This window comes from Hirundo rustica, chromosome 18 (genome assembly GCF_015227805.2).
Source record: "Hirundo rustica isolate bHirRus1 chromosome 18, bHirRus1.pri.v3, whole genome shotgun sequence".
NCBI lineage: Eukaryota > Metazoa > Chordata > Aves > Passeriformes > Hirundinidae > Hirundo > Hirundo rustica.
The window spans coordinates 1,628,423-1,644,989 of NC_053467.1; the positions used below are offsets into that span (position 1 = coordinate 1,628,423).

At 59.8% G+C, this 16,567-nt stretch overlaps 1 protein-coding gene across 5 annotated transcripts in view; it reads left to right on the top strand.

Annotated features, from left to right (window-relative positions):
* MYOCD (myocardin) overlaps positions 1-14,731 on the top strand; it is a 33,734-nt gene extending 19,003 nt beyond the window's left edge. For 2 of the 5 annotated variants that reach the window (XM_040081735.1, XM_040081739.1), the window contains 8 exons: positions 2,732-2,907; positions 4,428-4,553; positions 5,048-5,313; positions 5,665-5,818; positions 6,903-7,844; positions 10,028-10,141; positions 11,043-11,100; positions 12,066-14,731. In XM_040081735.1, the coding sequence (XP_039937669.1) occupies positions 2,732-2,907; positions 4,428-4,553; positions 5,048-5,313; positions 5,665-5,818; positions 6,903-7,844; positions 10,028-10,141; positions 11,043-11,100; positions 12,066-12,634 (2,405 nt within the window). In that variant the 3' untranslated portion in view covers positions 12,635-14,731. The remainder of the gene's footprint in view (positions 1-2,731; positions 2,908-4,427; positions 4,554-5,047; positions 5,314-5,664; positions 5,819-6,902; positions 7,845-10,027; positions 10,142-11,042; positions 11,101-12,065) is intronic. The other 3 variants (XM_040081736.1, XM_040081737.1, XM_040081738.1) reach the window with 3 other exon arrangements.
* The last annotated feature ends 1,836 nt before the right edge of the window (positions 14,732-16,567 follow it).

Here is a 16,567-nt window from a genome sequence, read left to right on the forward strand (position 1 = left end):
CAGGAGCCACGCCAAAAATGAGAGTTGAAACAGGAAGCACATTGATTTTCATTTCATCTCAGAAACCGTCTTAAATGACATGAAATATTCCAGGCTCAGATACTGCTCTGTCCTGCCCCATAGCTATTCCTGCTCTTGATTTGGGGGCTGTGAAATGCAGGCTGTGTGTGTACAGCAGCTTCTCCAGCCTGGCCTTGGAGCTGCTCCATTCCCAGCGTGTCGCAGCTCTCCTCTTTGAAGGTGAAATGTTCCAGGACTCTGCCTGGAGAGGAATTTTTAAGGAGAGTTCAAGTAAAATCTCCCTGGCCACTTACTAAAGGAGACAACAGTGGGGAAAAAAAAAAAAAAAAAAAAGTTTTAAAAAAATCCCCCCTTTATAAACATTTGAGGCAGTGTGAGCATGACTTTATCCTCCGGAGCTGAGGTTTGGAGACTGGGCAAATGATCTTGAATCTTGAATAGAACATCTCTCCAGCTGCCTTGTCAGGAGCTCATGGTAAACAGAGATTTACGGGACCAAACTGTTAAAAACAAAAAGCATGGCTTAAAAATTATTTGCTCAGTTTTAAATTTCACAACGCTCTTCTATCACATTGCTGGGGTAAAACGTGTCCTTGTTAGCCAGTTTCAACTCACTTGGGGTGAAATGTGGCACGTTAGCGTCCAACACCGAGTTGCTTGGTACCGTAGGGTGCCATGAGAAGAAGGCGGTGCAGCTGCACCAGGAACATCACCCAGCCCTCAGCTTTCTGCAGAAGAAAGCCTCAAGTTGAAGGATCCTCCAGCTCATTTTTGGAGTCGGAGGCACCTTGTGGCACTCACAGTTTGGGGCAAAGGACTGAACACAGAGCAGAGATGAGTTAGAAGAGCACTTGTAAATGTTAAGCCTTTTGTTTTCGCAATACCAGAAAGATGACAGGGTTTAAAATCATTTTACTTTAACCTTGGAATCTCGACTGTTTATACAGTGGAAAGTTCAGCTGACGTGTTCCTCTAATCACCTCCGGCAGGGTGAGCACAAAGTGCCAGACCCCAACCGAAAGCCCGAACGTCCCAGTGACAGGAGGCCGCCAATGCCCTGCATAGCTGAGCAGTGATACAAGAAACTTTTTTTACCGGGTCCTTGTCATCACTTTGTCCAATGCGCTCAAGAGGACAATACCCAGTGCATTAGAAACAGCCCAGGGCAAACGCCATCCTGCCTGAGATTACAGCAGGGACACGGGACCGGGAAACAATACGCTCAGGCCGGGCTGGGTGAGAGCAGGACAGATAAGGGAAGCATTCCCCATCAGCACAGGCCGATTGAGCAGCAGGATGCAGCACATTCCTGTCGTGCTCTGGGCTGTGGCTGTGTCCTGAAGGTCCCTTGTGCTCCCAGCTTTGGCACCGCTTCCCAACACACGCTTCTGTGCCAGCGCAGCAGGAGCCCTGCAGATCCACGAGTCCCCCTTGCTTGGAGCCACTTTTCCCAAGAGGGGATGTCCACGCTGGCCTGCAGGCGTGGGAAGCAGCTCCCGTGCAGCCCAGGTGTCCCATGCAATGCTGCAGCTCCTCAGGGAACAGCTGTTTGGGTGCTGCCTCTGATGGAGAGGATGGAGAGGACACGGTCCCTCTTTCCCAGGACATATGAAGACAGCAAGATGGACAGGGCTGATCTCATTTCCCCAGCCCATGTCTGGGCAGCAGCTCAGGCAGGGAGCCAGGGCTCTGTCCTCGCCCACCCTGGCACCAGCAGCCACAGGGAGTGGAGATAACCCTTATCTCCCAGATAGGGGCAGGGGTCAGAGCAGGAGGTGCGTGTCGTTGAGAAGGTGCACATTGCTAGAGACCAGCAGCAGGGGCAGGTGGAAGCTTGTCCCCAGGCCCTTCCTATTTCCCCATTTGTCACCTCACTATCAGCGTGCCAAGCTCCCTGACAAATGCCAGACATGAGCACGAGGAGATTACGAGTGTGGCCACGCTGCTCCTTCCTCTACCCCCACCTGGAGCTCTCCCGAGGCTCACATGAGACTTTTTTTTCCTCAGCACTTTATTTATCACCAAACCTCGGGGTCAAGAGCCCTTGCCCATCCGACTGGCAGATAGCAGGGCAGGAGCTGTGCAGGCAGAGCAGCCTGGGGCTGTCGGGCAGGCAGTAGCAGTGGTTTGAACCACATCAGTGGGTGAAACCTGTGGACAGAGACAGGATGTGGGAGCCTCTGTGCACCTGCAGCCACATCCACTCTTGTTGGCTCTTGTGCTGTGAGCGGATGAATCACGCTCCAAGCTGATTTCAGCCCCAGTCCTGCTGGGGACAGAGTTCCATGCATGGTGTGGGTGTTCAGCTGGGGTGCTCAGCTGAGGGAGAGCGATTCGCGCTCCTCTCCCATCCCAGCCCAGTGGAGGCACAGGATGGCAGAGCCCCTCCTGCACCAGTCCCACCTGTCTGCACCTGCTCTGCTGTGCTGGTGAGCCGGGCTCCTCCAAGCCCTTCTCTCTCCCAAGGGACACAGCCCATGGTCCCGGCTCCTCAGATCCTCCTCTGTCCCAAGGGACACAGCTCACGGTCCCGGATCCTCAGACCCCTCCTCTCTCGCTGTCCCAGTCGCCCCTGTCCGTGGCTGGGACCCCCTGCTCGCCCCCCAGCCCGGAGTGGGCCGATCCCCCCGGGCACCGCCGGCCGGGGAAGGGGCTCAGCTCCCCCCGTCCCTCCCCGCCGGCTCTCACCGCCGCCCCTCTGCCCCCGCAGGCACCCAGGGCGGCTTTCCCCGGCAGACAGACGCCTTCGCCTTCGAGGAGGACAGCAGCAACGATGGGCTGTCCCCGGAGCGGCCCCGCAGCCGCGGCTCCCCGGGTCCCCCCGAGCCGGCCCCCGGCTCCAAGGCACCGGAGCCGCCCCCCGCCGCCCCAGCCGGGGCTCCGCAGGTAGGGAGAGCCCTGCTGGAGCAGGGAAAATGCGGGGGGACAGGGGAGAGCCGCGGGGACGGGGATGGCACAGGGGAGGGAGCACACGGGGAACACGCGGGGCGATTCCTCCCATGTACTCAGCGCTGGTGGGGTCGCATCTCGAGTGCTGTGTCCCGTTCTGGCCGCTCAGTTTAGGAAGGATGTGGAGATGCTGTGCCCAGAGAAGGGCAACAAGGCTGGTGAAGGGTCTGGAACACAAGTGCTGTGAGGAGCAGCTAGCTGAGGGAGCTGGGGTTGTTTATCCTGGAGGAGGCTCAGGGGAGAGAGAGCTCATCACTCCCTACAACTCCCTGAGAGGAGGGTGCAGCCAGGTGAGGTCGGGCTCTTCTCCCAGGGAACAGGGACACCACAGAGGGACACAGCCTTAAACTGTGCCAAGGGAGGTTCAGGTTGGACATCAGAAGAAATTCTTCACTGTAAGAATGATTGGGCATTGGAATGAGCTGCCCAGGGAGGTGCTGCAGTCACCATCCTTGGAGGGGTTTAGGGAGAGCCTGGATGCGGCACTCAGCGCCGTGGTTTAGTTGACAAGGTGGTGTTAGGTCACAGGTTGGACTCGATGATCTCAAAGGTCTTTTCTAGGCGGGTTAATTCTGTGATTCTGTATCATTCTGTCCTTCTGTCCTTCTGTCCTTCTGTCCTTCTGTCCTTCTGTCCTTCTGTCAGTCTGTGATTCTGTATCATTCTGTCCTTCTGTCCTTCTGTCCTTCTGTCAGTCTGTGATTCTGTATCATTCTGTCCTTCTGTCCTTCCGCGGGGTGACCGCGCTGTGCGGGCCTGGCGCGCCCACTGCCGGCCTGCGCGGGTACTGCAGCCCCGGGGAGCGCCGGGCCGGGGGGAGCGAGGGACTGGGGGGAATGGGAGAGACTGGGGGAACTGGGGGGGAATGGGAGGGACTGGGAGGGACTGGGGGGAACTGGGAGTGACTGGGAGTGGCTGGGAGGGACTGGGAGGGACTGGGAGGGACTGGGAGTGGCTGGGAGGGACTGGGAGGAATTGGGAGGGACTGGGGGAACTGGGTGAACTGCGGCGACTGGGGGGAAATTGGAGGAATGTGGAGTCTGGAGAAATAGAGGGGCCGTGGAGAAGGGGAGAACTGGAGTGGAGTAAGGCAGACTGAAGGGGCTGGGATGGACCGAGAGGAAAGGGAGGAACTGGGGCAGACTGGGGTGAGGGAGGACCAAAGGGATTGTGGCCATCCACTGGTCTGGGGGACACTGAGAGGCCAGCAGTGAGCGAGGATACGGGACCCAGGTGAAACTGGGAGGGCTGGAAAACCAAGGAGGACTGCAGAAGTAGAGGACTAGGAAAGGACTGGGATAGCCTGAGGATGTGGCTGGGATAGACATGAGGGGACTGGGATGCACTGAGGCATCTCTGGGGATGGAGAACAACATGGGGTGAGGAAACGAGGTACCAGGAGCCCCTGGACAGCTCCTGGGTCCGGCCCCACAGCCCCTCTCGCCTCTCCCTTGCAGGATCGTCCCCCCAGTGCCGATGGCCACGCTCCGGACACCGCCCCGGGGCAGGGCAGCCAGTGCGACAGCCCCAAGCAGCCCGTGGGGCAGGAGAGCCCGACGCTGCCGGTGCCCTCTGCAGTGAAGGTAATGCCGGTGCCTCTAGGCTGCCCAGGACAGGAACCAGCCCAGGGCATCCAAGGCTGAAGTGTCCGTGTGCTGCGCCCCAAATGTGTGGGAGCGCTGGGTGTCTGGCCTTAAAGGCTTTGAATAATTCAGGCAGACAACTTTGTGTCATAATTTAATTTAATTCATCGTGTGATGGTACAACATAGAGCAACACACCTTGCTAGAGGCAATTGCCTGAGTCCTGCACTGAAACTATCCCCTGGGGATGGGAGCAGGAGGAGACACAAGGCAACACTGGAGTACCTTGCAGGCAGGGAGGGTCATTCTCCATCTCATGGGCTCTCCAGCACAGCTGAGATGGGACAGTGCCAAGGGAGTCCCCCACATCCAGGCTCAGCAGGTCTTGGAGCTGGAATGTCAAGGTGCCATTGTTCTGTCCCAGGCCTCTGAGGTCCCATGGGGGTGACAAGAGCTCTTCTCACACCTAATTCCTGTCCTTCTTGGCCCCACAGTCCAAATCATCCAGTGACAGCAAGAACCGTCACAAAAAGCCCAAAGACACCAAGCCCAAAGTGAAGAAGCTCAAGTACCACCAGTACATCCCTCCAGACCAGAAAGCTGAGAAGTCCCCTCCGCCCATGGATTCTGCATATGCCAGGCTGCTGCAGCAGCAGCAGCTCTTCCTGCAGCTCCAGATCCTCAGCCAGCAGCAGCAGCAGCAGCAGCAGCAGCAGCAGCAGCACTTCAACTACCCTGGGATGCACCAAGGGCAGCTAAAGTGAGTGGCACTGTGCCAGCAGCAGGACTTAGTCCTGTCTCTTCTCTCTAGACTTTCCCCTCTCTGTCCATTTGTGCCAGAGCAAGGGGATAGAGGCGCAACACTGAAACAGGAAAGATTTGGAACAGCACAGGCTCCTTCCGAGCCATTCTGGCTTTGCACACTGGCCAGGGCACCTGTGACCTTCTGGCGGGACACCAGCAACCTCCCACAGCCCAGCCTGGTTTTCCTTGGCCATCCTGAAGTCTCCTGTAGGAGACACCAGACCCAAGGGAGCAGAGGGCTGGGATGCTGGGTGCAAAGACCCCGGGGGAACAGACAAGTTACCCCAAATCTCCTTTGTTATTTCAGGCAATCTAATGAGCAAATGGTCAAAAGCTCAAATTCTTCATCAACTTCTGGCAGCAACACCCCTCTCTCTCCAGTGAAAACCACCTTTTCAGGCCAGACTTGTGTCTCGTCTATCAAGCCAGGCCCTCTGCCATCCAACCTGGATGATCTCAAAGTGAGTGCAAGCTTTGTCACTGCGGGAGCAGAATGTCACAGCCTGAGTGTGCTGTGCTGCCTCTGCGCGCGTCAGGGGAGTGCCACAGGCTGGGAGGGGCCGTGTTCCAGATCAGCACACCTGAACCCCCGTGCTCTGAGCCACCCAGGGGTGCAGCACAGCGCCCTGGGGCAGGGCTTGGTCACTGGGGAGGTTCTGAGCACCGGGGCTTGCTGCTCTGCAGGTGGTGAGGGGTGCACTGCCCGAACCTGTGTGTCGGCAAACCAGAGGTGTAGCCTGGGGCGGCTGCAGGTCTGGCTAAAGGGTGATCTGAGCCGCTGCTCCTGCCGCTCCTGGCTCCATCCCTACGTGGTTTTATGGTGGACATGGTGGATGCTCTGACAGGCCAGCCAGAGGCCAGCAGGGCAGCGTGGCCTCCCCTTAGTGACTCAGCTCCTCAGCCAGGCCGGCTCAGCTCTCTGCACCAGCAGGTACCTCCTGCTACGTGCACTGTTCTGAGCACCTCTCATGTAGGCGAGAAAGGGCAGAGGGGAGAACCCCTCACACCAGCTATGCTTTTTTACTTTGCTAATGGACCCTCAGTCATGGGGAGGGCCAAATCCTTCCAGGAGCAGAGACCTGGGGGCAGCCTCAAGGCAGGAACAGCATGAGTTTGCCCTAACTCAAGTGACTGAACCATGTGCCTGAGCATAGAGCATGTGGCTCCAAGGTGCCACAGTCTCCGAGCCATCAGCTGGCTCCTGGTCTGCGTTAACGTCCTCTGCTCATGGAGAAATCTGCTGCTAGGAAGGGAATCCTGAGTTGCTTCCCTGACCCAAGGACCACTGCTGGTTGATGGAGAGGAGTCGCAGTTCTTGGAGGAAGGTTTTCCTGTCGGGAAAGGTTGAGATTCCGCAGGATGTGCAGTGCTCAGGCCTGTGCAGGGTGACTCTGGTGGCTGCAGGTGGGACAGGGAGCACCTGGGAGGTCAGAGCTTTAAAGCTGGGAGCTGGGAGCCTGTGATCTGAGGCTCCTTGTCAGGAGCACTGCGTTTCTAAAGGGCTCATCTGCCACCGGGACTGATGACGGGTGACTTTCCCTCCAGGTGTCAGAGCTGAGGCAGCAGCTCCGAATACGAGGCCTGCCCGTGTCGGGCACCAAAACAGCGCTGATGGAGCGGCTGCGGCCCTTCCAGGAGTGCAGCAGCAACGCGGTGCCCAGCTTCAGCGAGATCACCACCGTCACCTTCCCGGTCACTCCAACCAGCACCCTGTCCAGTTACCAGTCGCAGTCCTCCACCAGCATGTTATCAAACGGCTTCTACCACTTTGGCAGCACCAGCTCCACCCCACCCATCTCTCCCGCCTCCTCCGACCTCTCTGTGAGCGGCTCCTTGCCGGACACCTTCAACGACGGGCCCATGTCTTCTCCTCAGTTCGGACTCCAGCCGTCGCCGGTCCACGGCGGCGCGGAGGAAAGCCTGATGAGCAGCATGAACGGAGGCAGCGTCCAGCTGGAACTGGAAGGAATCGACACGGAGAAGGACAAGATGCTGGTGGAGAAGCAGAAGGTCATCAACGAGCTGACGTGGAAGCTGCAGCAGGAGCAGAGGCAGGTGGAGGAGCTGCGGATGCAGCTGCAGAAGCGGAAGAGAAGCAACGGCCTGGAGGAGAAGCAGCAGCCCGCCCAGCACTTCTTTGGCGTGCCCGTCAAGCAAGAGAACGCCGTGTCCAGCTGCCCGTTTGCATCCAAACAAATGGCCCTGAAGGGCCAGGCCGGCAGCTCGGAGAAGCTGAGTAACTGCGGAGTACCGCAGGTGCCCCACGTTGTAAATAGCCGCTGCTTGGAGCCCGCCGGGCAGAGCACCATCACCTCCTCGACATTCCTGAGCCCGCAGTGCTCCCCCCAGCACTCTCCCCTGGGGGCTGCCAAGAGCCCCCAGCACATCAGCCTGCCACCGTCCCCCAACAGCCACTACCTGCTGCCCGTGTCCCCCGAGGGTCGCAGCGGGTCCCCTCCGGGCAGCAGCTGCCTCCGCACGGCTCCGGTGAGTGCCAGCCCGGACCCCACGGGTCACACCCACTCGTGGGAGGCCTTTCCTCTTGGCCTGGGGCTGCAGGGGCAGAGAGTGTCCCAGATGGACAGTGGGTCGGGAGCTGAGGGCGCTGCAGGGGCCTTTGCAGGGTTTCATCTGGGGAGCCCCACCGCTGCGGCCGGTTGTTCTGGAGGGGCCACAGCACGGCTCTCATGCCCCATGGAGCCCTGGCAGAGCATCCTCTGCCCCAGGGAGCCCTGGCACAGCTCCCCTCTTCCCCAGGGGGACCCAAACACAGCTCTCTGTGCCCCTAGGTGAGCGCTGGCAAAGCTGCCCGTGTCCTGGGAGAGTCCTGGCAGAGCATCCTCTGCCCTGGGGAGCCCTGGCACAGCTCTCTCTGCCCCTGGAGGAGTCCTGGCAAGCTCCCTCTTCCCTGGGGGAGCACTGGCACGCTTCTTCTACCCTAAAGGAGCCCAAACCCAGCTGCCTCTCCCCTCAGGAGGAGTCCTGGCACAGCTTGCTCTGCCCTTGGGAGAGTCCTGGCACATCTGCCCGCGCCCCGTGGAGCCCTGGCACAGCTCTGTACACAGCAGGGAGGCACCAGCGTGGACCCCTCAGCTCCTGGGAGAGCCCTGGCACCGTTCCCACCCCCTGGGAAGGGCTGCAGGGCTTCCCAGCGTCCTGCCAAGCCATTGTGGCTCCCAGCAGTGCGTGAGGGCGTTTCACCACTGAGTTGGAGGAGAGCAGTTGCCCCGGGGAAGCCTTTTCTCCCAGGGAGCTGGAGCAGGGCTGGCAGATGGGGTCTGCAGTCAGACAGAGCTCGTGCCTCCCCAGCAGGCCACCAGGCCAGCAGAGCTGTCCTCAGCAGCCGGCGCTCCTCACGCAGCCCCCGGACAGCGGCGAGCGCCCGGGGAGGGGGACACGCTGCAGGCACAAAGGGTCTGCTGGTCACAGCCCCAGCCCAGCCAGTGCCCTCCCAGGGCCCCCCAGGCAGCAGCAGCACCTTTCAGAGGCCCGTGCCGTGCCCAGGGGTGCCAGGTGTGCACACAGGGTGCGGCAGGGGAGGGCTGGGTGTGCAGGGCACAGAGCAGGCTTCGGGGTGCAGCCCTGCCCAGGGGCACAAAGTGGGGCTCAGGGCTGTGTCCTGAGGATGGTGGGTGCTGTGGGCAGTGAGGTGGGAAAGGGCAGCAGTTTAGGGCGAGGAGGGGCAGAGACAGAGCTTCAGAGGAATGGGCATGGAGGGCAGTGGGGTTGGGGTGAGGCAGGCAGTGGGGCTGCTGCAGGGTGAGGAGGGTGATGGGAGCGCTGGTTTGGGTGAGCTGGGCAATGGGGACCAGAGCAGGGGATGCAGGGGGTGACGCTGGCACTGGGGCCGTGGAGGTGAACCGGGCAGAGCTGTGGGGGCACTGGGACACGGTGCTGGGAGGTGACATCCAAGAGAGGCGGCAGGGCAGTGAGGCTCAGGAGGGAGCAGCAACACCCCAGGGGCATCTCCAGCTGCTCCCTCACTGCCCAAGGGCAGGGGGTGCACAGAGGGGATGGTCCCATTGCGTCCTGCAGCTCATCCCAACTCCAACGCCTCCCATCTGGACCATCCATCCCCTGGTGCTGGTTTTTGTGGGGAAAGACCATGGCCAGGCAGTGGAGAAGGACACACAAGGGGCTGGAGGTGATGCCCATCAGCTGACAGGCACTGTGCTTCCAATGCCACCCATCCTGGAAGGGGAGCCTGACAAAAAAAAAAAAAACAAAAAAGAAACAAAAACGTTGGCCAGGATACGCAGATGTTTGGCACAGGCAGAGATTTCTCTCTTTGGAGTGACCTTCCCTGGCCTGAGCTGTGTGAGGGGGCTGGGGTGGCTGGGGAAGTGCCCCATCCCTGGCCAAGCCCAGCTCACCACCAGCAGCATCTCTGCCTTCCCTTTGTCCCGCACGTGTGCCGCTGGCTGAGCGCCAGGCTGTGGCACTCTGTGCTCTGGCAGTGATGAGAGGCCAGCCTGGCCCCGCGTCTCAGAGCTGCTTGACCTGCCTCTACCCTGCCCAAAGCCTCCCTGCCCAAAGCCAGGCATTTTGTCTGAGCTCGTCTGACCTGCAGGACTGTCTCTTTCCCTGGCCCCACACGGACCGCAGCAGGGATGAGAGGGCCGGGCCTGCCGCCGTGCATTGACTCCGTTTCCCTGTATTTCCCCATGCAGATGGCTGCGCAGTCAGGCCAAAAGTTTTCTATTTCATCCCCAAGTTTTTGTAAGTCAAGCCCAGCCCTGTCAGAGGTAAAGCAGCCTCCACCCTATGAGGATGCAGTGAAGCAGGTAACTGCATGGTTTTTGTTCTCTACAGGGCTAGGGCTGCCCACGATGTCTTTTTGCAGTCAGTGGGACTCAGCTGCAGGAGTTCCATTCTGTTCTGGGGTCTCTGGGTAGGGCAGGCCCGTTTCCATGAGGAATGGGCTCTTTTGAAGGGTTTCTCACTGACCAGCTGCCACAAAGGACAGGGCAGGAGAGTGTCCCCTGCGCACCCAGGGGTCCTGACACCCCCCTAGTCCCCTGGGGTGCCGGTGAGCTCTCTTTGGATGCTCAATGCTGTGTGAGAGACAGACCCTTGAGCATTCCCAGGTCACCAGGAAGCCTCACCTGCCCCCCTGAGCCCTACCCTGGAGCGCTGTTCCTGCAGGGAGGGCTGGCCGTGGCCCAGGAACATCTTCCTTCCCATCAGAGTCTGCGAGCAGCCTCAGTGCTGGGACTGCTGGTGCCTTTAGGGAAGTGGAGCAGTGCTGTTGGCAGGGTGAAAACGGGTTTATGCCAGCGTGCAGGAGATCTTCCACGTTCCAGTCAGGGAGAGGAGGGAGACTGGGCAGTGCAGGGAGCAGGGAGGGCAGGCAGGTACATCCCAGTGTGAGGTGCTGGGGCTGAATTTTCGGTGTGTCCTGAGGGCCCTGGGACAGGGCAGGCTGTGGTGGCCACTGAGCAGAGGGCTGGCAGCAGGGAAGGGAGCTTGGCTCCCTGGATCCACCCTGATTGTGCCACGTCCCTGCAGTGCCCTGAACGCTGCTGCCAGCCCCATGTTGGTATGGCCTCTCTTCTGTGTGGGAGGAAGCCATCTGAGGGGTCTAGAGCCATCTTTTTGGGGGGTCTAGAGCCCAAAACCTGGCTTTGTGGCTGGAGGGACTGTCCTCCTAACGCCCTCTACTCTCCTCTTTGTCGTTTGCTGCAGCAGATGACACGAAGTCAGCAGATGGACGAGCTCCTGGACGTGCTGATTGAGAGTGGAGGTAACGCTCTGCTTCCCTCTTCCCCTCCAGGCCAGCATCACTCTGTGGGGCTCAGCGCATCCTGTGCACCCCAGCAGAGCTGCCTGAGCCCAGTACAGCTTTCCCCTGCCCCCCCCTGTGCCAGCAGCCCCTGAGATTGACCCCAAAAGCATATTGGCCCTCCAGGAGCCTGCTCCTGCGTGTGCCAGCCCGGTGGGGTGGTCTGGGCTCAGTGGGTGTCACCTGTGCCCTGTGCACAGCTCTGCCAGCCCCCTCCCCACACAGAGAGAAGGGACAGCAGGGCAGGAGCCCTGTGCACAGCTCTGCCAGCCCTCTCCCCACACAGAGAGAAGGGACAGCAGGGCAGGAGCCCTGTGCACAGCTCTGCCAGCCCCGTCCCCACACAGAGAGAAGGGACAGCAGGGCAGGAGCCCTGTGCACAGCTCTGCCAGCCCCCTCCCCACACAGAGAGAAGGGACAGCAGGGCAGGTGCCCTGTGCACAGCTCTGCCAGCCCCCCTCCCCACACAGAGAGAAGGGACAGCAGGGCAGGAGCCCTGTGCACAGCTCTGCCAGCCCCCTCCCCACACAGAGAGAAGGGACAGCAGGGCAGGTGCCCTGTGCACAGCTCTGCCAGCCCCCTCCCCACACAGAGCCCCCAGTGTGCCCCCATTCCCAGGGCTGCCAGTGCCATCTCCCACTCAGGGCACTTGTGGTGCCCTCCCCTGTGCAAAGCGCTGCCTGTGCTCTTCCTCAGCCCCTCGGGGACAGCTGCCACTGTTGTACCCTAAGGACTGCGTCCAAACCCGGGGGATCGAGGTCAGAAAGGCAGGAATGTGCTTCCCGCAGGGAGGGTGGGCAGGCAGTGCCCGCGGGATTGAGCAGGTCTCCACGGGATGCCCAAGAGCTCAGCTGCAGGGCTGCGGCGCTGCCCCTGTGCCCAGCGGTGCTGCCGGAGCACCTCAAATCCCTCTCATTTGTTGACAGAAATTCCAGCCAACGCCAAGGAGGATCGCTCCTGCCTCCAGAAGGTACCTCAGATAATGGTGTCTGCGGGGAGCTCCGGTGCCTCCGTCCCCAAGGGCTCGGCCCCGTTCGAGCCCGTGTCCTCAGCGCCGCTGCCCTTCGAGCACTGCCCGGGCGGCAGCGATGCCCACCTCGAGGTGCTGCTCAACGCCCACAGCCCCCTGGGCAGGGTGGGCGAGATGGCCCTGCTGAAGATGGGCGGAGAGGAGCCCCACTACGATGGCATGATGGAAGGGTTCTCCGGGAAAGCCGCCGATGAACTGCTCAACTCCCAGGAGATTTTACAGACTCCGCTGTCGCCCATGGAGACGCAGCTCTCCCCTTCGCCTGCCGAAGGCTCGGGTTTACAAATGAGCTTCACTGAGTCCCCGTGGGAAACGATGGAGTGGCTGGACCTCACCCCCCCCAGCTCGGCCACCGGCTTCAGCTCGCTCACCCCCGCGGGCCCCAGCATCTTCAACATCGATTTCCTGGATGTTGCCGACCTCAACCTGAACACCAGCATGGACCTGCACCTGCAGCAGTGGTGAGGGGACGTGCTGGGGCAGGGTGCTGTGAGCCTGCAGCAGGCAGGGCAGCGCTCCTGTCGTGCCAGAGGACATGCAGGGCTAACGTGCCTCATCCAGGGGAAACTGGAGTCATTTTCCCAGCGTATGAACTTGTTTGAATTCCCAGTCACTGAAAATTGATGGCACAGCTCCGGTACTTTGGTTTTCCTCCATTGACACTAACCCCACAGAGGGACACCAGTGCCTGAAACAACATTTCCTTTGATTGACAAGAACTTCAGTTTTCTTTAATCTTTTTCTCCCCCAGTTTTAGCAGTCACTCTCGTGAGAACTGGAGCAGCTCATGACAAGACTGTGTGGTGAGGTGACCTCACCTGGGTGGCAACAGGAAATCATGGAGAGGGAAGCCCACTGTTGCCTCCTCTCCTCTCCTCTCCTCTCCTCTCCTCTCCTCTCCTCTCCTCTCCTCTCCTCTCCTCTCCTCTCCTCTCCTCTCCTCTCCTCTCCTCTCCTCTCCTCTCCTCTCCTCTCCTCTCCTCTCCTCTCCTCTCCTCATCCAGCCCTTCGGGCAGACCTGTTGGGCTCATCTTGGCCGTGCCCGTGCCAGGGTGAAGAGCAGCGGGCTGTGCCCAGCCAGGTGCCAAGCACCCTTCTCTGGACAGCCAGGCTCTCGCTTCCCTCGTGCCCAAAGCTGCCTTGCCCCATCCCTGCCGAGCTCTGCTCCAGGCGGATGAGAGATGGAGATCACCGTGTTCACGGTGGCACCTTGGCATGTCCTGAGGGGCCAAAAGCCCAGGAGCCGTCCTGGCTGCAGTCTGAGCTGAATCAGGCCGCAGCCCGTGACCTTGGAGCGGAGAGCTCCGGACGCTGGAGGCAGATGTTCAGGATGCAGGCGCGGGAATGCCGGGGACGCCGCGTCCCCGGTGCGCACAAAGGGATGCGTGATGTGTTTTGGCCAAGGTAGGAGCAAGTGGTTTGAAAGGACCAGGCAGGCTTTGGAGGGGCTGTTCTCTGCGCAGCCAGGCCAGGGTGATCTCCAGCCCTTGCATGACCCGGGAGCAGGGGGAGCCGGGCAGGGACACTCAGGGGCCGCTCCTGGGGCAGAGCTGAGCGAGCCCTCGCGGGGCTGAGGCTTTGTGTGGGTGCCCGCCTGCCCCGCTGCCATCCTCCTCTCCGTCCTTCTGCCCGTCCCTCCTCCATCCCCAGCAGTGTTCCCCTCCTCCCCGAGTCTATCCAGCGTCACTGCTCCCTCAGCCCAGAGCAAGGCTAGCGGAGAACAGCTGTGAATCACCGAGCCTGGAGGAGCCCGTTCTCCCGAAGCCGGCAGAGAAGGAAGCTCTCCCGCAGTGATGCTCCCGTTTGGAATCACCAGCATTTCTCCTTTGAGTCTCTGTGCAATATTCTTCCTCAGGCTCTAACAAGAAGGAGCCTTCGCTTCACTTCTTGGCTTCCACCAAAGAACTTGCTGTGCGATGGACGCGTCTGTCCGTCGCAGCTCTGGTTTTGCCAAAGTAAATATTGTCGCTGACGAAGATTGTTAAACTATTTACAGACTGAGTGTATTTAATATTTGTGTTACTGGAAGGACAGCACACGGAGATGAAGCTGCTGGGAGGAGGTCCAGCCCGGCCGTGGCTCCCGTGGCGCTTCCCCAGGGATGCTGGAGCTGTGGGAGGCAGCCCTGCAGCCCGGGCGGTGTCCCCAGTCCCTGCCGTTGTTGCATGCTGTATAAAGCACGTGGCAGTAGCTTTCAAAAGTCACTATTTAAAGCACCACTTTTCTATTGTACAAATGTCACAGGGCACCGCTAGGATAGACAATCACAGGTTGCATTTTTATTTTTTTTTTTTAAAGGATTTCTTTTTCTAAGTGAGAGGTTTTTTGGTTTTTTTTTTTGAAGCCAGTCCGTGGAGAATATTCAGAGCACTTGAACCAGGGTAGTGTTAGCTGCTCCACTGCGGCCTTGTACAGAGCTTTTCCAGGTAACTTTCTCCTCTCAGCAAATGTATTTCCTTATTTAAAGGGATGCTGTCAGCTTCAGACCTGTAAGCAAGCACATTTCCTTACCTATGTTACCAGCAACACCTTCATTATTAAAACCTTTGTCTTGCCACTCTGCCTGCTCATGATTTGCTGTTTGATTTCACCACTGGGACAACCACAGAGTCCATGCCCTGGGACAGCTACAGATGAATTTCATCCATGGCAGCAGTTTCTCATGGAAGATTTCCAAACTCACCAGCCAGATTCTCCTGTCTTTTTCTTCTGTTGGCTCTGCCTTTGCTTTGTTTTCCTGCAGACCCCACTCCTTGGGGGGGTCCCCATGGAAGGCAGAGCTGACCCCCTGCCCAAGCCCCTTGGTGTTTTTGTCAGCACGGGGCTGGTGGCTGCAGGGTGCTGGGTACAGGCAGAGCTGTGCCACAGCCAAACCTCCCACAGGCACAGCAGGCTGGGATCTCCCCCTGGGGGACCTTGGATCCTTCCCCTCAGCAGCCCCGAGGGTCTCTTTCCAGATTGTCACATCTTTCCTTCAATTAGAAAAGGTTCTCGGGTGTTTGCCCACCTGTGTGCAAGGAGGGAGTGCCCAGGTGGGCTAAAGGTGGAATAGTCCTGAGAATGGCCCAAGTGAAGCTGAAAAGATGTAGATGAACCAATAACCGGTTCCTGTGAACATCTTTTGGTGTCTAACCCACACCCTGCAGCCAGCTGTGCTGGGCTGAGCCAGGTCACGGTTACTCGGAGAATGAGGAGACAAGCCTCAGCCCAGGATTATTCCAGGAATATCGATGGACTGGAGCGCTCCCGTGCCCCGTCTGCCGGCTGAGGAGAGCCTGCCTGCGCTGCAGAGCCCCTGGGGAGGCTGAGTCTCCCTGCTGAGAAGGGAAAAGAGCAGAGGGAGTGGTACAGGGAGCCTCAGCTCTGAAGGGCAGGAAGGACTCATGTCAGGTGCCAAGGTTTGGAGCAGAGCACCTGGGGAGCTGAGGGTGCTGCCAGGGTCCTGCCACGGGCAGAGAGAGGGATCAGAGGTCCAGGCCCCAAAGGCCACCAGCAGCAGGTTTTGTGCTGAGTGGAGAGGAGCTCAGCCCAGCCCCGCCTGGGTCTCCAGCCAAACCGGAGCCGTGGGGAAGCAGAGGCTGTGCCAGGGGGATGAGCCCCTCCCATTGCCTGGTCAGCCTCACTCCTCGTGTAGGTGATTCTCTCACCCAGTCTGTCCCAAGGAATTTAGGGTTCTGGGATTTCCCTTTCTCTCAACACCAAGCTGAAGGATCCCTTCAGTGATGCCCCACTCTCCCTCAATTTCCCTGCCCGAAAAAACAGAGGTAGTACAAATCAAACAAAGAATGTTGGAGAGTCAAATGAGCATTTTTCTCATGCCTTTAGCAAGTTTTTTTTTTAAATGCGAGCTGCCTGTGTCAGTTCACCATCCGGTGCCTCCCCCACCACAGTCACCGAGACATCCACAGCATCTCCCCGCCAGCCCTGGGGTCAAGACAGGTGGTGCTTGGGGCAGAGCATGCACGGGCACCCCACAGTCACCACGGGCACCCCACAGTCACCACGGGCACCCCACAGTCACCACGGGCACCCCGCAGGCACCACGGGCACCCCGCAGGCACCACGGGCACCCCGCAGTCACCACGGGCACCCCACAGTCACCACGGGCACGCCGCAGGAACCACGGGCACCCCGCAGTCACCACGGGCACCCCACAGTCACCACGGGCACCCCGCAGGAACCACGGGCACCCCACAGTCACCACGGGCACCCTGCAGGCACCACGGGCACCCCGCAGGCACCACGGGCACCCCGCAGGCACCACGGGCTTTGCCACACACAGCCCTGCAGTCCAGCACATCCCCCTGTGAGCAGCTGCCCCCCTACTCCAAACCCTTCCAGCCTTCCCGAGCCTGGGTGCGCTCTGGGGGCTGTTGGGCTTTGCTGTCTGCCCACACC